Below are 19,356 nucleotides of genomic sequence, written 5' to 3'. Positions count from 1 at the left end.
GGAAGGGCGGGCCGGGCGGTTGCCGGGCGACGCGACGGCGGCCGCGGTGCCGCAGGGGGCGGTCGAGCCGCGGCGGGTCCCGGCGGAGGGGGTCGGTAGGGGTGGGGGTTAACTGCGCTGGCGGGCGGCGGCGCCTGCCGTCAGGGGCTGGGCTCCCTCCGCTGGGGAGGCGCGGCGGGGATCCTGTGGGGAGGTGATGTGGGTCGGCGGGGGTCCCTGTGGGGAGGTGATGTGGGTCGGCGGGGGTCCCTGTGGGGAGGCGGGGTGGGTGTACGGGGGTCCCTGTGGGGAGGCGGGGTGGGTGTACGGGGGTCCCTGTGGGGAGATGCGGTGGGTCGGCGGGGGTCCCTGTGGGGAGGTGATGTGGGTGTGCGGGGGGGGGTCCCTGTGGGGAGGCGGGGTGGGTGTACGGGGGTCCCTGTGGGGAGATGCGGTGGGTCGGCGGGGGTCCCTGTGGGGAGGTGATGTGGGTGTGCGGGGGGGGGTCCCTGTGGGGAGGCGGGGTGGGTGTACGGGGGTCCCTGTGGGGAGATGCGGTGGGTCGGCGGGGGTCCCTGTGGGGAGGGGATGTGGGTGTGCGGGGGGGGGTCCCTGTGGGGAGATGCGGAGGGTCGGCGGGGGTCCCTGTGGGGAGGTGATGTGGGTGTGCGGGGGGGGTCCCTGTGGGGAGGTGATGTGGGTATGTGGTGGGGGGGTCCTTGAGAGGAGGCACGGTGGGTCCCATGGGGAGTCCCTGTGGGGAGGCGAGGTGGGTCCGTGGGGGCCGAGTTTGCTGGATGCTGGGTCTCATCCCTGTGAGAGATTGAGGAGTCTCCCATAGCCGTGGGGCCCCCATTGGCTCCCAGGGGGGCTGGTTGGGGCTCATGGGCAGGATTGAGGTGGATTCCCCAGGGGCATGTGCCACTGGTGGGGGTGGGGGAGCAGCAGGAAGACATCCCAATGGAAATGGCTTGAATTTGGGACAGAAGAAGGGATGGGGGAGACTCCTGTAGAAGTGTGCCATGGTTGGGTTGATCAGTGGGGATGGGTCTCATTGGGGAGGGCAGTGGGTGGATCCAGATGAAAGGGCTAGGGTGAATCCTGAGAGGTCCATCCTGTTTGGGAAAGTGGATGTGGGTGGGTCTCAGTGGATGCATCCCATCTGGGGGAAGGGTAGATCCTGATGGAGACCAAGAGACCTGGACACGCAGTTCTGAGGAGGAGGCTGGCTGGGCAAGCCCTGGATCTAGAGGATTTAGGGTCAGCCCAGGTGGCTGTGCCAGGCACCCAAGTGGCAGGAGTTGCAGCCTTACCTTCCTAGCTCGAAGATGCTAGAGCCCATCTCTGGTCCCTGCTTGCAGCTGCTGAAGGCAGCTTGGCCGAGGGCCCTGCCCAGTACCCAGTTGCAACTGGTGGCAGAGGGCGAGATGAGAGAACAGAGGCTGAAGCTCTCCTTTTCATTGCCACTTTGCCTTGGCAGCTTGGTGTCCCCCTCCCTGAATGCCTATGATGGAGAAATACCATGTCCTGGAAATGATCGGTGAAGGCTCCTTCGGGCGAGTGTACAAGGGCCGCCGGAAATACAGTGCCCAGGTGTGAAAAGAGAGGGCGGAGGAGAGGGCTGGGAGGTCCTTCATGTGGGGCTGGGTGTTCATTTCTGGTGCGCTGTTCAGTTCCAGGGCTCTGCCAGGCTTTCAGGGCTCAGCAGTTATTCATGTTTTCACTGATATTCCTGGTCAGCCCCTGCTGGCACAGAGTCATGCATGCCGAAGGGACCGCAGGAAGTCTCCAGTCCATCCCCTGCTTAAAGCAGGACCAGCACTGAATTCAGATTAGGGTTTTGTCCAGCTGGGTCTAGGAAACCCCCAAGGACAGATACCCCACAGCCTCTCCGGTGTTCCAGCGCTTGGCTGTACTTGGAGTGAACAGTTTTTCAATTTATCAAGTTGGAACCTCTCCTGTTTCAATTTATAACCATCTTCCGACCTCTCATCCTCATCCTCCCACCTTGTATCTTTGTAAAGAGCCTGGCTCTTTACCTCTTCCTGACAACTGCAAGACTGCTGTTAGGATCCCCTAAGCTCTCTTTTCTCCAGGCCAATCAAGTGCAGTTCACTCAGGTTCTCCTTGTGCATCATGACCTGCAGCCCCCACAGCCATCCTGGTGGCTTCTGCTGGAACAACTCCATTTTATCAATGTCTTCTGGGCCGAAAGCTGTTTGCAGTATTGCTGATGTGGTCTAACAACGGCCAAGTAAAGGGCAATAGTCACTTTCCTTGATCTGTATTCCTAGAGGAACATACAGGCCTATACGCCTGTTAAAGCTGCCCAGGATGCTGCTAGCCTTCCTCACTGCCAGCACATACTCCTGGTTTGTGTTTAGCTCACTGTCTGCTAGGATCCCTAGATCCTGTCCCATGCTTGGACTGTTTCTGGAAGTGCTATGTGTCCTGGTTTTGTCTGCACTCACTGATTGCATTTCTTTGCTTTCAACGTCAGTATGCAAAGCACTGTGAGCTGCAGCACTGATGTGCAAGGGCTTTGGGGGGAGCCCCAGCTTCAAGGGAGCTAGTGGACAAGTGTCTTGTTTAGAGGTTGTTCACTGCTCAGCTGGAAAATGCAGAATCCCATTTGGATTAAATGCTGCTTTTGCCAGGGTGGGTAGGACCTTGATCTGATCCCAGCTTTGCCCATTTTGGAAGGTGGTGGCCTTGAAGTTCATTCCCAAGGTGGGGCGGTCAGAGAAGGAGCTGAAGAACCTGCAGCGGGAAATTGAGATCATGAGAGGCCTCCATCACCCCAACATCATCCAGATGCTTGACAGCTTTGAGACCGACAAGGAGGTGAAGGGGCCAACCCGGGGCACATGCTTTTGCTTGATGGGGGAAGGGAGCATGGGTTGGCACCGCCATCACCTACCACTGACACAGGGACCTTTTTCTCAGAGGATTCTGGTGACACCCTCCCAGGGCTTCTACTAGGTCTTCCAGCAAGACAGGTTTGGTCTGATCCCAGTGCTGACTTGGGCCCTTTTTCTCTACTTGTGTTGAATGCTGCAGTCCTGCCGCCAGCCTACTCCATTCCCTGTGGTGGCTACTTTGGGATCCCTTGCCCCCAGTGCATTCCCTCCCTCCTTGGGGATATGCAGGGACCTCGCTTTGCCTGAGCAAAGACTGGGAGACCAGACTGGTGGGTAGTCATTGTTTTCCAGAACCCTCTGGTATGTGCTGAGTGGGGAGCCAGCAACCAGCTGGGCTGTGTGGGGTGCACTGGGTCGTGTGCGGAAGTGAAGGAGCTGCGAGGGTTTGTCTGATGGAAGAGAAGTGATTTGGAATTGCGGGAGGAGGGTGGGTTCTTCAGAAACTGGGACTTTTCCCTAATCTAAACTCACGTGCAGAAAGGGTGAGAAGGGAAGGACTGAACACTGTGTTATGGGGCAGGAACTGGGGGGCGTCAAATAAAGTTGTCAGGCAACAGATTCAAAACAAGCTCAAGGAAGTGATTCTTTCTACTGGGCTTGGAAATACCATTATGAACTTGTCCCCTTCCTTTACTCTTCCTGGCTTCTGCTGTTTGTCCAAGATAAGGAGGGCCGTGAGAGCACTGCTAAGGGACTGGTCCTTGCTGCATTGCAGCCACGGGGGCCCTTTCTTGCCCCTGAACCCAGCCCAAGCTGATCAGCTGTGTCTTGTGAGGTCCTGACAATGCACTGGTTTCCTGTCTCACTCTGCTCTGGTCTCCAGGACATGGTGGGGACATGGCTGGATGAGTGCCTGATCCCTCCATGCTGTTTTTCTCTCCAGGTAGTGGTGGTGACTGACTATGCAGAGGGGGAGCTCTTCCAGATCCTGGAGGACGATGGGAGTCTGCCTGAGGACCAGGTGACTGTCACAGCTGTTGCAGTGGTGGCCGCTCAGAGGCCTTCTTGCAGGGTGAAGAGCACAGGATCATTGGTCAGGCAGTGGGTCTCTGCTGTGGGCCAGGGGGAATCAGGAAGGTGATGGTGCCTCTAAGGCTTTACCTAGCAGAGCCTCTGGAGAGGAGGAAAAGGGAGCCAGGTTGCACTGGGGAATGGTGGTCTGGCAGGGACCTCGGCTTCCCTGTTTGCTCTCCAAGAGCCACAGCACAAGGCTGCTGGCATGGCCATTTGCCCTCTCCTGTGGGTCAGAGAGGAACCAGTGGCACATGTCTGCAGCTGATCTCTGCCCCAAACAGGGCTAGGACAGGCAGGGGGGTTGCTGGGGAGCCAGGCTATGGGGAAACCTGTAGCTTTGCTAGTGGGGACTGGGGGCACTGTGGGATACAGTGTAAGGTTCCCACATCTCTGGCAGGTCCAGACCATAGCTGCCCAGTTGGTCTCTGCTCTCTATTACCTGCATTCCCACCGTATCCTGCACCGCGACATGAAACCCCAGAACATCCTGCTGGGAAAAGGCGGCGTCATCAAGCTCTGCGACTTCGGGTGGGTGCTGAGGACCAGCCAAGGAGGGCACTTGGATTTGGGACAGCTGAGGGGTGTCCTGGGTGTTGGAGAGGAAGAGGGAGTGTGGGAGGGGACCTGGCCTCTGTGCGTACTCACGGATTGGCAGGGGTGGGTGTTGCTGGACTGCAGAGGGGAGAGAAGTGTTAGTGCATAGGAATCTTCTTGAGGGCTGCAGCAGAGGCTTCAGCCCTAAATGGCCACTCATGTTTTGCTCTGAGCAGTTTTGCCCGTGCCATGAGCATCCACACCATGGTGCTGACCTCCATCAAGGGCACCCCCCTGTACATGTCTCCTGAGCTGGTGGAGGAGCGGCCGTATGACCACACAGCCGACCTGTGGTCCGTGGGCTGCATCCTGTATGAGCTGTTCGTGGGCACCCCTCCCTTCTACACCAGCAGCATCTTCCAGCTTGTCAGCCTCATCGTCAAGGACCCGGTCAAATGGCCCAAAGCCATAAGTCCAGTCTTCAAGGTAAGGGTGAACGCCCTGCCTGTAGGGGGAGATCCGTTAATGGGAAAGCCTCTTTGGCTGCACTCATAGGTCAGTCTTAGGTTTTTTCTCCCCTAACGGGGATCTCGGAGCACAGTGAAGGGATGAGAGGTTGGACCCCAGGAGAGGGATCCATATCGCTGCTGCCCTTCATTAAGTGGGGAAACTGAAGACAAGCAGCAGAGGAGTGACTTACTGGGCTCAGAAGGGAAGTCTTTCTATGGCCCATCTCCTTAAGCACTAGATCTACTTCTTTCCTGGAGCCAGACAGAGAACCCGAGAATCCTGGGTGTCCTCACTGAGGGAGACTGGTGTGTGCATTGTGTCTCTGGAAGATGTGTGGCAAGCACTGAGCATGTGTCGGTGCCTCTGGTGCTGTGTTGCCCTGCAGAGCTTCCTGCAGGGACTGCTGATGAAGGATCCTCGCCAGCGCCTGTCATGGCCAGAGCTGCTCTCTCACCCCTTCATTGCCGGACGGGTCACTGGTGAGTACCAGCTCTTTTTCCAGCACTGTTCTAATCTGTTTCCTTCTCTTCCTCCTGCTGCCAGCACCACTCTGCCCTACTTTTCTTACCACCCCATTCTTTGCTGCCTCCGTCTTGGCATCCTCCACGCACCACCTCCTAACCCCTGCCCCTGGGGTGGCTCTGGGTCCCTTGGGGTTTCTCTGGGGTCCCAGAGCTGGTCACTTTCCCAGCCTCCCAAGGGAGATCTGCTGACAGAATCCTCCCCTCGCCTCTCCAGTGATTGATGACACAGAAGAGCATGGGATCTCAAACCCCTTCACCAGCAAGCTGTCCCCAGAGCTGCAGGCCCTGAAGGAGCAACAAGCCCATTCCCTGGCTCCCAGGAGTGGCCAGTCCAGGATCCTGAGAAAGGCCCGGCAGAAGATGGCTGAGGAGGCCCGGAAAAAGGTGGAGGGAAGTGTGGGGTCCCCCTGGCTGGGCCCCACAGTCAGGGTCAAGGAGGGCACTGAAATGGGACCTACTCGGGAGGAGAGCAGGTACATGGGCCAGTCTGGGGTATCAGCCATGTACAAGGGAGGATGTGGGGTCCTCAGGCTGGTAGGGTGTAGAGGGCTCAGCTGGCTGCCTGTGTAACCGTGCCCTGACCAAATCTCTCTGTCATCATCCAGGGACAGTTGAAGACGGACACTGCATCTATGAAGGACCCTGGCAAAGGATGCCCAGGGCGTAAACCCAGAGCAGCTCCTGGGAAGGCAGCTCTTGGGGAAGGAGAGCCACCAGCTGCTGCCAAAGAGAAAAACCCAGGCATCCTGCAAGGAGGGAGCAGCGTGGCAGAGTGGGAGCTGGAGGAGCCTCCTCCAAGCGCAAGGTGAGGGAGGGCCAGGGCTGCGAGGGGAGACAGGAGGGAAGGCAGGGCAGCTCTCTGACTGTGCTATCTCTGTGACCAGGGAGCACAGCATCACTCGAGACTATGAGCAGGAGTTTCCTGGACCAGGGACCTTTCTGGAGCCTGGCCCTGTCAGGGCAGAGCCCCGGGGCAGACACAGCATTGAGGCTGTGGATCTGGAGAGCGAGGTCAGATGGTGTCCTGTGGTGAAGACAGCAGGGCCCAATCCCTAGCACCTGATGCAGGGACCCTGGGAGGGGCAGGGCCTGTGACACCATCCCGCTCTCCTCCATGGTTAGGAGCTGGAAAGTGATGAGGAGTGGCAGCATCTGATCGAGGCCACAGAGCCTTCAGCCATGCAGCTGAGCGCGCCACTGAGCCTCCTGAGGGACTCGGCCTTCCGGCAGCGCGTCCGGGCCCGCCTTGCAGACTCCAGCCAGCAGGTGAGCGATGGTTGGCCCAGCCAACTAACACTGGGGGCTCTGAGCAGGCACGAATGCCTTTTCCTTTCCCAGGGTAGGACTGTGGGCATTGGGAGAGCAGAGCCCCCAGTCCAGCCAGAAAGGAGATCCTCAGCCTTCCCCAGGGACTGGAGCTGTCCCACGTACTTTAGGTGGCCATGTGTCCCCCTGTTGTTCCCTGCCTTAGAGGGTGGAGGGCAGCACCACAGTTGGCAGAGGGGCTATTACATCCATAGCCACAATCACCGCTGATCGTGAGCCCTTCTGGCTTCTCCATGTCCAGGTGCTAGAAGGGATGCTGGAGGGAGCCTCCCATCTCCGTCCTGCACTCCGTGTCGTGGGCAACCTCCTGGCTACCCAGTGTGACTCGGAGCTTCTGGACCACTTTTGCCAAGAACTGGATATGCCTCTGTCCCTCCTGTGTTTAGCCAAGCAGATCCTGGAGAGTGGTAACACCAAGCAGGTGGGCAGTATGGGGCTCCCTCCAGCCCTGCCGAGTGCCAGTGCCAGGAGGGAGCTGGAGAGATCACAGATCCTCCTGGAGGCCCCTGTGTCCCACTGGAGCTGGCTCGCAGGACTGTCACTTCTTCCAGGCCCCCTTGAGAAGGGGGAGGTCCTGACAGGGAAGGATCCCACCACAGTGGTGTTGGGGTGGCCAGTGGACCATCCCCACTTGCTGTTTCTCTCTGGCTCCTGCAGCAGCCCTGGTGTATTGTGGTGCTGGCGGACCTCATCATGGTGACCACAGCTTATTTCAGCAGTGAGTGCGGCCTGCAGCAGAAGGGCAGGTAGGGAGGCTGCAACCTAGTGTGCTCTGAGGTCTCTTTCCACCTTATGACCACTGCGGGGGCCCAGCTTGGGGCAGTAGGGAGGTGATTCTGCTCTGTGCCTGGAGCAATCTCCATGGGGAAGCATCACAGTAACTAAGCACTTTGTGCGACACACTATGCTCAGAGAGTATCACTTTCCATAGGTGGGGAGATTGCGGCACTGGGCTAAGAAGGGGGGAGGCACAGCTGAGAAGAGAGTTCAGAGGCGCTGCCTGCTGGCCCTGGCTTACAGAGCGCAGTCTGCTGCCTGCTCCATTAGCCAGGGCAGTGTGGGCCTGGTCGGATCCTGTCTTTGCAGGCAAGGGCCATGTTTCTCTGCTCTTCTCTGCCTCCGCCAGCTTGCAGGCCTTCCAGGAGAGTGCCGGCCACTTCCTAGCCCTGCTGCCGGAGCTGCTGGCCCAGTCGGCTGACAGCGAGATGAGACTTTGCCAGCAAAGCCTCCTGGTAAGGGTGCGCCAGCCTCCTCTCTCCCATGGGACTGTCCCCACCCTCTCCCCCAGGTATGCAAGCTGTGAGGCTGATTGCGTGCGCTGGGAGGAGAGTAGGCTGACGACCACTCCTCTCAGCTGTGGGGGTCTCATACATTGGTGGCAGGGCAGGCTATCTTACCCACTGGAGGTTTTGGGGGATCACATGTAGAAAGGAGCACCTGAGGTGCTGAAGGGTTACTTTCCCTGGCTGTGTGCACCCCTCACTCAGCCAGCGTGCAGCCATGTGCACCTCCTGTGCAGCAACAGAGGGACCTGAGTGACTGGAAAGAGTGTTGGTCCCTGTAGCTCCAGCACTTGGGCTCATCTCCCGTCTCAGCTTTCGCCCCACAGCCTCCTCCCTGATCACCGTTCTCTTCCCTCCCTCTCCCTATCTGCAGTGACAACAGTCCCTGTGTCTCCCACAGTGCTTCACTCTGCTCTGTGAGAGCTTGGATGCGAGGTGCCCCTCTGTCTCTGCCCCCTTTTATGCCAGCCTGAGAGAGAAGCATCAGCCCGTACTGAATGGACTCCTCCAGGGATCCACCTTGGAGCAGCCTGCTCTGCAAGGTAGCGGTGGTAGCAGCCCACCACCTTCTCCTAGGGCTCCCTGAGGGTCTCCTCTCTCTCTCCAACCCCTGGGCTCCCTCAGAGCGCTGACTGCCATTGCAGCACCATCACCAAGAAGAAGCAGTTCTTACACGATCTCCCTGCAAAGCTGCTCTGCGCAGGCTCCCCAAACCCTTACTACCCAGGGCTCTCCCGTCCTCCCCTTCAATCCCAGAGCTCACTGTCCTCATCTCCCAAGCTTGACTTTTCCTCTCTTTCTCCCCAGCCCTATCCTGCAGCCCCTCGGTGTCCCCTCACCCTTGGCATGTCTCCTGAGTTTTTATCCTGTGCAGGTGCAGTGATGGAGGCCAAATCAGCCCATGACCAGAGCCAGCATGTGGCAGATCTCTTTACGGCCGCACTGGCTGCTGCCTGCAGCATCCCCCTGGGGAGGAACGGGTGTCGGGAAGCCAAGCAGCAGGTCAGGCCGACTCTCTTTGCAGGGCGGGGAGGTGTCCTTGGTCACCACAGAGGCAGTAACCTTCTGCAGGAGAATCTCTTTCAGCAGCAGAGCGCAAGGCTGGGATTCTCTAGGTTTGGTGGCTGCAAGGCTGGGATTCCCAGAGGTTTGTAGGCTCCTCCTTTCCAGGCAGGAGCTGAGCTCCAGGAGAGTCTAAGGACTCCTAGGTCAAGTAAAAGACTTCCACTTAGGATCTGAACTGTGGGATAGACTGAATAATGAAAAAGGCAATGAAGAGAAGATGTGGAAAATTCTTGTATGACAAGGACATGAACTATAGGAAATATGAAATTGAATAGACAATAAATAAGAGGGAAAACAAGAATACAGGTTTGCATTTGATCCCTAATTTCAACTCTGAATCAGCAAGGAAGCAGAGGAGAAATCTCATCTTGCTTATTTCAGCTCAGGGACTGTGCGTCAAAGCGATGCTGGGTCATGGCAGATAGGTACCCCTGAGTGAACACAGGCGCTGTGCAGGGAGCAGAGGTCGTCTTTAATTATTAATTTGTTGCTAGTATTACAATGCCTAAGTCTGGACAATGCTTCAGGGTGCCCAGGGTGCAAAACAGCCTGATTTCTGCAGGTCGCTCAGGAGGTGGCTGAGAAGCTCATGGAGGGAGAGAGCCAGCAGCTTCGGAGGCTGCTGGGGAAACTGAAGCATCCAAGCTGCTCCCTGAATGTGCTCAAGGTAACAGCCCTGCCCATCTGGCTATCTGGCTGTCCATCCATCCTGTCAGGCTGGCTATCTGGCTATCCTCAGAGGCACCTGGTCCCCTTGTCCGGGACTTGTCAGCCTTCAATGACTCCCATCTCTGTGGTGTCAGTCACTGACTAACTGAGCCCATGGTAGCCGCGGGGTCTGACTGGGACGGGTCTAGTAGCTGCACCTCTGTCCGCAGAGGTTGGTGTGCATCCCTCCCTCTCTGCCTCACAGATCCTCTATGCCGGCTGCCATGCCAGCCCGAGCCTGTGCCAGCACCTGGGAAGGAGCCAGCGAATGTGGGGTTCCCTCATGCAGCTCTTAAAGGGCAAGGTAGGACTTGCTGCATCCCTGATAGCGGAGTAGGAATGCAGATAGGCAGGACACATTCCTCTGAGACCTGTCTGCAGGGAGTGTGACCCTGTACTGGGTGTAGTGAGGGGCAGAGGTACCTGGGCAGGGAAGAAGAAGAAGAAATGGAGTAAGGAGAAAACCTTTCCTGGCTTTCCTGGGGCTTTGAGAGTGTGGGATGGGCAGAGAGGGTATCCGGTGCAGGGAGTGGGACCAGGCCAGCGGGGGCTGAAGAGGGCAGCATGTAGGAGGAGAGAAATGGGACCAAAGGGAAAGGCTGAGCCAGGATCCTGCCAGGGGAAAACACAGACCAGACTGGGGGACATGGGCAGGGAAGAGCTTGGGGAAGCCCCGCTTGGAGGATGCAGGTGCCATCTTCCCTGCAGGGCCCAGACACATGCCCTCCTCCCCTCCTGGCCTTGCTACCCCGCTGTGATTCCTGCTCCCTTGGCAGGTCCCCATGGTGGATGTGGCACAGGGGGCAGCCTGCGAGGCCTCTATGCACCTGGTGGCCCTTCTCATCCTGCAGCTCCAGGGGTCCCTTCCCAGGTAAGCACCCGCCTTCACCCCTGCCTGCCTTGCGCCAGGGCAGGAATGTAGCAGAGGAGATGAACCCTGCCCTGAACAAGCCTCTGCCCTACATCCTGCCCAGAGCTGGCCTTCTGGTCAGGATGCCCCTGATCCTGATGCATGGGAAGGGTGCTGGGCGGTGTGGCTGGGTGCTGGAGATACTGTAGAGACCTAAAATGGACGAGGAGGTGCTGTAAACCAGCACGGTCTCCCGCTGCGTGGTGGCTGCTTCCTGGCACTGGCAGGGGGGGAGTTTGGATGCTGTTGCTCTCTGGGGTGTGAGACCCTGGGAACATAGTCCTGGGAGGAGGGCTCAGCTGTCTCCTGGTCCCTATATTTCAGGCTCGAGGAGGTGGTTATTTTGGCCATGGATATTATTACCCGGTCTCCTGTTGTCTCTCTTGTGGTGAGTCTGTCCACCTAGGCAAAGTCTCCATTTAGAGCCCTGCAGAACCCCACATCCTGCCTGGGTCCTATTGTTCCTCACCCAGGGTTGGGGGGGTGCTGCCTGGCTTTGCCAGCCCTGGGAAAGGGACGCGGAGTCAGCCTTGAGTGGGCATAAGGGACAATCTCAAAGGTGCTGAGCTCTCCCTGCTCCCTCAGGGTGCCGCAGCATTCCTCCTGACACAGCTCAGTCAGCATGGGGTGACCACAGCGCTCAAGGGAGAGGAGATCCTGCCGGCAGTGATGAACGCGCTGACGGCACCTGCTGAGGTATGGGACCGGGACAGAGGAGTAGAGGGGCTGTGCTGGCACACCACTGTGGAGGTGTGCAGACAGAGATGGGGTCAGAGAGGTGGAGTTTGGGTGCTGCTACCCTCGGATGCAGCACCCAGCTCCAACCTGCCCCACACCTTCTCTTACAGCTGCAGCTGCCCCCACCAATGGGTGCTGGCATTTATGATGGGCTTTTTTTCCTCCTGCTGAAGCTCCTTGCCCAGGTACTGGCCTGCCCCCCTCCCCTTGCCTGCTCCCTGCCAAGGCTGGGTGTGGGGCAGAAAGGCCCGAACATGAATCAATGATGAAGGCAGATGCAAACTAGGGCACTGGGAAGCTCTGGCTAAGCTATGTGACCTTGTGAAAGTCACCTACCATCCCTGGGTTTCTTGTGGAGGGTTTGCAGAAGAGTGAGAGGCAGGAAGTGGGGATTCACGGGGACATCAGAGGCAGAAAGGGCAGAAATGCCCTGGGACTGGCAGCGTCAGCAGGCACTGCAGGGCTGCTGGCTGCCTGGTCCACCCAGAGCTGACCTCCCCAGGGTCATGCGGCAAGTGAGCGCGTGGACTAAAGCGCTAGGAAAGAGCAGGGGGCTAGGAAGCCCCTTGACACCTGCCTCCACATTGCTAGGACGTGGAACGGGGCTTTGCTGCCTCGGAGCTGTGGAGCGTTGTATGGCAAAGTGTTGCTGCGGTGCTTCATGTGGGCAGTGAGAATGCAGCACTGGAAGGAGATAGCCTGGGAGCAGGCCACCCCATGGCAGAGCTGGACTGGAACCTCCTCTCCCCTCAAGGTAGGAGCTGGGGGACCACAGGGTATCTGTCTTGGACCTAGCCCCACCTCCTGGCCTCTGACTTGCCCACACGTCCATCCCCATCAGCATCCAGTTCCTGTGGCCAGAGGGGCTCGGGGGACTTCTCCCGAGCACTGCTGTTCTCTGTGGAGCGAGGGCTGGGCTGGCCAGCGCTGTGCCAAGTCAGCAGAAGCCCAGCTGGGCCAGGGGCAGAGAAACAAAAATGGTATCTCTGCAGCAGGGAACACTTGACCTTGGCAGAAGTGGCCACTGGGTGCTGCTATGGGGCACTTCCCAGAGAGCTGTCCGTTCTCAGACATGGAAATGCAGGAGCAACCCTGGAGCAGCCTTGGAGCAGCATGGGGTGCACTGGGCAGACAGGAGAGAGGAGACTCTGCAGCCTTCCCTAGTTTTGTGCGGTTCCCCCTGTAGGCACCCTGCTCTTCCTCAGTCTGGCCCTCTTCGTCTTCACCTGTGAGTCGCACCACTGCCTGCCTCAGCTCGCCCAGCCCTGCAGTGTCCTCATGGAGACACTGAAGACGCTGCTGTCCCCCAGCTTCCTGGCAAACCTGGCGCAGACGTGAGTTGTGTGGGGGGCTGAGAAGGGCAGAGCTCAGCACCTGATAGCGGCTCAGATAGGAGTACGCAGAAGGCTGAGAAGTACCAGACCTGGCTCTTGCTGGGCACAGCCACAGGGCACAGCTCATCCGCAGAGGCTCTCCCTGGTGCCTGGTGTGAGGAAAGCTGTCTGCCTTTTGCCCTGCTGTTTTCTGATCACCTCTGTGTTAAGCTTAATCTCTCCAACAAATCCAGACAAGTGGGGGAGAACGGGGACCCTGAGCTTGTCCCAGCTGTGGTGCTCCAGGCCTGCCAGCTCCTCTGTTTCCCTTTTGCTGTGGATGTGGATGAAGACACATTGGCATCAATCACGAAGGTTGTGAGAGACTCCCAGATCCCTGCTCACCTGCTGCAGGTACCCTGAGGTCTCCTCCTCTCCCCTTCCCCTGTGCCCAGCTGCCTGCCCCCAAGCTTCTCTCTCTCTCCACGCTCTGGAGACATCTTCCTGCATTGCACCTCCTGCCCCTGATGCATGGCACTGTCTCACAGCCTGCCAGCACTGCAGATTTCTGCCCACACAGGGACATCACGTGGGTGCCACGCAGCTCTCGGAGCAGGTCAGCTGCTCCACACCGTCCTGCTGGCAGCCTTTAGCCACTGCTTAACTTGCTGTGGGGTTAAGCCTTAACCACTCTCCAGCCCACATGTGAGGGCAGTTCAGTCAGCACTGCTGTGTCTCCTTTCTCCTAGGCCTGCTGTCATCATCTTCCCCTCTCGGATACAGAGCTCCCCATGAGCCTCTTGTGCCACCTCGTTGTGTCTGATGAGCAGGTCATAGACCAAGCTGTGAGGGAGGCTGCGGCCTCGGAGCACGTCATTGCCTTCTTGACAACCGTCTTGTTTTCAGACAACCGAACGCTCACAGCCGACCTCCTGTCCCTCTTGACCCACGTGGCCCGGGTCTGTGCGGAGCACCTACCCTTTCTCCAAAGGATCCTGGGGGGCTCAGACATGGCCTACCAGCCACTGACCCACCTGCTTGGCCATTGGGAACATACCATACGTGCCAAAACCTGCCATCTGCTGGGCAACCTGCTCCGACACAACCACAGCTTTCCCCAGGCGCTGCAGAGCCAGCTTGGCCTGCTGGAGAGCCTGCTGGAGTGCCTGGCGGACCAGGACGAGAATGTGCGCAAGGCAGCCAGTTTTGCGGTGGGCAATGCTGCTTACCACAAGTCCTCCCCAGCTGAGACCCTGGGCAGGGCCATACCCAGGCTGACAAGACTCTTGAGCGATGCGCAGACCAAGACGCGCTGCAACGCAGCCTCAGCCCTGGGCAACCTGGGCCGGCACTCGCCAGAGCTGGGGAACCTGCTGATCCAGAGCAAGGCCCCCCACATCCTGCTGGAGGTGGCCTGCTGGGACCCCCAAGCAAGCGTGCGGGAAGGAGCCCTTGTTGCACTGCGGGCCATCAGCCAGCAGCCAGGGATACAGCAGGTACTGCCCAGCCCTCCCACATCCCAACAGCATGGGTGCTCAGGGGGACCCTGAGTTCTTTTGTGGGCCATCTGACAGCCCTGGTGGGACAGAGGGAAGGTGCTGGGCTGGCTTGTGACTCCTGTGTCCTCTCTTTGCTCTGTAGGTGCTACTGTCCCTCAGAGCCAGTGAGAAGCTGGCTGCGCTGGCCAGCAGGGACTCTCAGCCCACTGCTGGTGGCAGCCCGCGGCCTTCTTCCACTCGACTCTGCAAGAAGCTCATCCAGCTCCTTGCACCTGTGCACAGTACCTGAGAAAGCCAGTGCTGAGTAGTCACCTGTCCCCCGAGATCCTGGCAGGTGCCTGCAAGCAGTGCATGTTCCTGCCTCCCTCCCTGCACCAGCACTGAGAGCTAAAGCCTGTGGTCACTGGGAGGCTGCCTCCACCAAAACTCTCCAGTGGGTTGAGAAAAACACTTCTCTTCCTCCTTTTGCTCTAGCCCTGGCCTTCAGCAAAATACACTTCATCTCTCCAGAGAGGAACCCTGCCCGGCAGCTCAGGTACTTGACTGTTGCCAGATTTTAACCTGGACAGATCTAGTCTTCAGGAACAGGGACATGCTCCTTGCAGTGGGGCAGCTGTCTTCAGCCAAAACATTCCGTGTATGGCAAACGTGGCGTTCCTGGGCTTTTTGGTTTAACAGTGATCAGAGGGGTCTGCGTAGAGACTTGTGGAGTCCCTCTATACTCCATGCCTAGAGAGCTCTGTACCCAGACCCCCCCCAGGGTGAAGCCTTCCAGCCCATCCAGCTTTTACATGGAGGTTCTTCCTATGTGAAGCTTTTCCTGGGAAAAAGCCTGTAGGTCTAAAGAAAGCAGCTCTTGATAACAGGCCTCCTTACGATTTATTTCTGCAGGTCCTCTGGTAGAGTCACACAGGGTGTTGATTGTTCCTTTGCCTCTTCTATCTCGTGTCCCCATCTGTCTCCCTCTGTGCGTGGCCTTCCAGGGAGAGCAGATTTCACCCACTGGGCTCAGAGCTGCGTGAGCAGCCAGCTCTCAACCCTTGAACAGGGACTCATTTCCCAGCACTCCTTTCCTGCCGGTGCCTTCTTGCCGCAGTTCTGGTGTTTCCAGGTTGGGGAGCCAACAGGGAGAGCAAGGCACCAGCTCTGGGCTGCCTCTGGGTTTTGCTTTGCTGGTGACTGTGCTGGGGCTGAGACAGTGCTCGCTGCCCCTGTTAGTCCTGCGAGGCAGGTTGGGGCATCTCCTGTGTCTGAGCTTTGAGCAGCACTAGCTGCCGCATGCTGCACTTAGAAGTTGCTTCTGAGCTGCGCCGATGCTTTGGTATCTCCATTCCTGGTCAGTCACTGGCTTTTAGGGACCAGGAAGCTAGTGGCCAGAGAGCTCCCCAGGGCTAGGATGGCTCTGTGCCCCCGATCCCCTCCTCTCCTCTCGGGGGGCCTCTGCGGCACCCGCAGAGCTGGGGCCGGTGGCGAGACGGGTGCGTAGCTGCGGCGCCTGGCCTGTTGCGGCCGGGGTCGGGTTCTGCTCGCGCCGGGCTGCAGCGCCTGCCTGCCGCAAAGGGTCCGCGCCCCGGGCAGAAGCACTCGAGGGCGGCGTTGCGGTAGCGCTGCCGACGTGCCACGGGGGCTGTGTGCTGGTGCACCCCCGGGGGATCCGCTGCCGCGGACCCGGCCGGGGCTCTGCTGCAGAGGGCACCCGTGGGTGCAGGGGCCAGCGGCGGGGCGGGGAGCCGCACTGCGCAGGCTCCCCGCCCCGCCGCCAGGGGGGGCGCTGTGGGCCGGCGCGCGCGCGGCCTGCTGGGAGCTGTAGTCCGCGGGCCCGCGCCGGACCGGTAGACGCGGTGCGTGCCGGGATCTGTAGTCCCGGTGGCGACCGTTGCGCGCGCGCGCGCCGGGGTGCGTCACGTGGCGCCGCGGCCGCACCCCGGGTCCCTATGGTAACGGCGGGCGGTTCGGTGGCGGCGCGAGGGGAGCGGTGGTGCGGCGGGGCCCGGGGGGCCAGGCCGCCCGCCCGCCCGCCCAGCCGGTGAGTACGGGGCGGGGCGGGGGGGAGGGGAGGCCGCGCGTGTCCTTTCCGTTCGCCCTTGCGGCGCGGGGCCTTCCTCGGGGCCCTGTTGGGAGCGGGGTCCTTCCCTCTTCACGGAGTGTCCCTCCTCCCCGGTCCCTCCCAGGCCTCTCTCTGTGGCGCGGGCCCTCTTCGTGGGGGAGGGGGGGCGGCCGCCCCCCGCTAGGAGCGGGTCTGCCTTGAAGCAATGCGTTCCCCTCTTCTCTGGCGCCCTCCGAAAAGGGTGGCTCCCCCTTGGGCCCAGCTCTGTGGAGCGGGCCCTGTCCCCATTTGAGGCCCTCGGATCCGTCCCGTAGAAGGCCTGTGCCCCCCGCCCCGCCTCCTTCCCCGGGTCCCTGCTTGAGGAGTGGGCTGCCTTTGCCTCCCCCGGACAGAGTGGGGGCCCTGCTACTTTCTCCCTTAAGGAGTGGGCCCCCACCTGAGACCTCTTTAAGATGGGCCCACGGCAAAAAGGTCCCCTGTGCCGCCTCCCATCCATGCGGTTCTCTTCCTTCCTGTTGCTGTGGGGTTCTGGGCTCCCTGCCTCGCTGGGGTCCCCAGCCTGCCTTCTCGTCCCCCACTTTCCTCTGCCTGTGCCTGGGACACCCTTGTGCCTCCTTGTCCAGAGGAGGCAGCTCCTGGGGTGGAATATGGTCTCAGTAGCATCTTTGACCCTAAAATCCTTTTATTGGAAGAAATGAGTAACAGAGCATGTTCCAGCATGAGCCACCAGGGAGGAAGAGGAGTTGACTCTCCAACTAGCTATGCTCTGAGTGAGCCTTCCTAATGGTACTCAGTGCTCTAGTAAGGATGGGTGCTGGGCTCAACAGGACCTATGTGGGGTGCTGAGGAAGGTTTGCTGTTAATCTGTCCACCCAGGTCTGTTGTCATAAAAAGGAGCCCACAATTCTGAAAGGTGAATGGCAGAGCTGCTAAAAGGATTGCTGAGGCAAGTTTGGAAGTATTTCCAGAATGTCTTCAGGAATCAGGCTGGGAATCACAGGCACAGGAAGGGGAAGCCCTGGTGTGCTCTGTCAGTCTGCTGCCTCCCTGCCTGTGTGGGGCTGCTCCCTGCTGTACCATTACAGGGCAGGTTGCAGATATCTCATGAGCGTTGAGAGTTCAGCCCTGCAGCTCCACATCAGAACCCTCCCTAGGTAATTCCCTGTAATGTGACTTTTGCTCATTGCCACGTGCTCTGGACTGGATGTGTGTGTTAGTCTGGCGGCTCCCACGCAGAGCCCTCGGCTGTTGTGTGCTGTGCAGGGATAACGTGGTTGGCGCTTGAAGACCGAGTTTGACCCAGACAGTTTGGGGGAAGTGACAGTCAAACATTTCACTGCTTGCAGTTTTATCTAATAATTTTTCCTGTCTCTTAGCAGTTGTACCCAGCGGACTGTGAAACTTCTCCATGCTTGTATTGTTCTCTTGCTTGTTTCTAAGTTTTGTATTAGGCAAACTTTACTCATGACAAATCAGATCCTCTCAGGCCTGCAGCCCTTCTCTGCGCAGCGGGGATCACTCTGCATGAAGGACATTGACAGGGCTGAATGCCACAGTTCCCAGATGATGTGCCCTGGGCCTTGCTCGAGGGGAATGCCTGTGTGGATGTGTTGTCTCCCAAGTGTAGTAGCGCAGGTCTGGGGACTTGGCTACCATGCTGGCCTGACTGACAGCTGCTCCCTGAGCTGTCTGTTCAATGGCGTTTTGTGGGTTCCTCGTGTGCAGCAAACCTGGGATTGTTTGATGGCTTTTTTTCTAACTTGAATCTATTTCTGCTCGTGCTTTCAGTAAGGGCTGTTCCACCCCTAAACTTTGAGACACCATTGTATGGAGGTGTTCGGGACTGGCACTGGGATTTGGCAGTGGGGTTGTTGCAATGCCTTCAGATGCATCTTTCCCCCTCCCTGGTCGAGGCCATACTGGCTGGCATTTGTTCCCTTGCAGGCTGGGAGGAACCTGGGGTGGTTCTTCCAGGTTATGCAGCTGCACAGAGGTTGTAGCTCTCCTCCTAGGGCAGTGATGTGTGTGTTTCTGAAGTACTGGAAACTGGCTTTCAGATTGGCATGGGAAGGGTCCTCATCACATACTGAAGGACAGATCTGGGAGCTTTTTCTTCTGGTTTCAGGTATGTTTCAGAAAAAAGGTACCAAGAAAAGAGGAGGCACAAAGAAAACTGATATATTTTGAGCTAATCGAGGAGGTTTTGTTTCCTTGGTACGTATTGCTGTTTTATGCTTATTCCACTCATTCCGAGTGTCCCATCTTTATTTTATTTCTGTGCCCAAGGCTGAGAGTGGGCCAGGATATCTCAAACCAGACTGTCCTGTGCTGAGTGCCTGTCGATTCCTGCACTGGGGGTCAAGCTCTCTCTGGGTTTGGCTGTGTAATTCCCCTACACCTCTTTTCCTGTTGCGAAGCTAGATTAAGAACACCGTCCCTTTGATTTGCTATCCACTTGGGTCTACCAGTGGAGCTAATAGCAGAAGGGATGCTTTAGACTGCTTCATTAAAATAGTCTAGGCTATAACACATCCCACATTTTAACTGTCTGTTTTTAAATGAGACTTGTTTCCCCGCTGTGGTTTATGGTTTGATACTGATAGTGGCTCCTATAGCTAAAAGGATGAGAAACTATGATGCAGAGGACTTCTCAGCTTCACTGCTGAGCAGTATAGAGCTGCATGGCCTGCTGTTGCTTGCAGCAGATCTTCCTTTGAAGGCCTGGGAGCTCTGTTGATGGAGAGAAGTTGGTATCCTTGGAGACTACTAGGAGAGCTCAGGGAAATGCCTTGGGAGCTTATGGGGCTGAGATGCAGTGTTTTAATGCTTGTGATTCTCATAGACTCTTTCTGTTCAACTGTCACGCTCCTCTGGGGTATTGTGCTGGGGCCAGAAGAGTCAGGGCTGTGAATCCCTTCTCTGCGTGTGCATAGGGGCACACAGTGCCTTACGCTGCAGGAGATGTCTGCCTAAAGGCTGCCTGTG

The 19,356-nt window shown here is 58.3% G+C and overlaps 2 protein-coding genes across 3 annotated transcripts in view; both read left to right on the top strand.

The window, feature by feature from the left end:
- Window positions 1-8: 8 nt before the first annotated feature.
- On the top strand, window positions 9-15,185 carry STK36 (serine/threonine kinase 36). Of its 2 annotated transcripts, none has more exons than XM_068948898.1 (27): window positions 9-91; window positions 1,460-1,572; window positions 2,683-2,823; window positions 3,784-3,861; window positions 4,312-4,442; window positions 4,685-4,934; window positions 5,344-5,437; window positions 5,697-5,866; window positions 6,088-6,287; window positions 6,367-6,493; window positions 6,605-6,748; window positions 7,050-7,229; window positions 7,466-7,554; window positions 7,935-8,040; window positions 8,492-8,633; window positions 8,966-9,093; window positions 9,719-9,823; window positions 10,070-10,168; window positions 10,641-10,735; window positions 11,099-11,162; window positions 11,360-11,470; window positions 11,623-11,697; window positions 12,104-12,266; window positions 12,699-12,846; window positions 13,080-13,239; window positions 13,575-14,321; window positions 14,467-15,185. In XM_068948898.1, exons 2-27 carry the CDS (start codon window positions 1,480-1,482, stop codon window positions 14,611-14,613), a joined length of 3,987 nt encoding a protein of 1,328 aa, XP_068804999.1. In that variant the 5' UTR covers window positions 9-91; window positions 1,460-1,479; the 3' UTR covers window positions 14,614-15,185. The 2 variants fall into 2 exon arrangements, with proteins under 2 accessions (XP_068804999.1, XP_068804998.1); XM_068948897.1 differs by lacking the exon at window positions 9-91 and adding an exon at window positions 172-193.
- Window positions 15,186-16,261: 1,076 nt separating this feature from the next.
- The window catches only part of TTLL4 (tubulin tyrosine ligase like 4), a 31,245-nt gene continuing 28,150 nt past the window's right edge, over window positions 16,262-19,356 (top strand). The window contains exon 1 of the mRNA XM_068948900.1: window positions 16,262-16,350. The gene's annotated coding sequence lies outside the window, so the exon portion shown is untranslated. The remainder of the gene's footprint in view (window positions 16,351-19,356) is intronic.

This window comes from Struthio camelus, chromosome 6 (assembly GCF_040807025.1).
Source record: "Struthio camelus isolate bStrCam1 chromosome 6, bStrCam1.hap1, whole genome shotgun sequence".
NCBI lineage: Eukaryota > Metazoa > Chordata > Aves > Struthioniformes > Struthionidae > Struthio > Struthio camelus.
Note: the sequence above shows the minus strand (reverse complement) of the source record. Positions and strands in the feature narration are given on the sequence as shown.

Bases quoted from the DNA above. Each gene is read 5' to 3' on its own strand.
- STK36 (XM_068948898.1), top strand. From the start codon at position 1,480: ATGCCTATGATGGAGAAATACCATGTCCTGGAAATGATCGGTGAAGGC. The intron at 5,867-6,087 runs GTGGAGGGAAGT...GTCATCATCCAG, and splicing joins CTGAGGAGGCCCGGAAAAAG to GGACAGTTGAAGACGGACAC. The intron at 11,163-11,359 runs GTGAGTCTGTCC...CTGCTCCCTCAG, and splicing joins CTCCTGTTGTCTCTCTTGTG to GGTGCCGCAGCATTCCTCCT.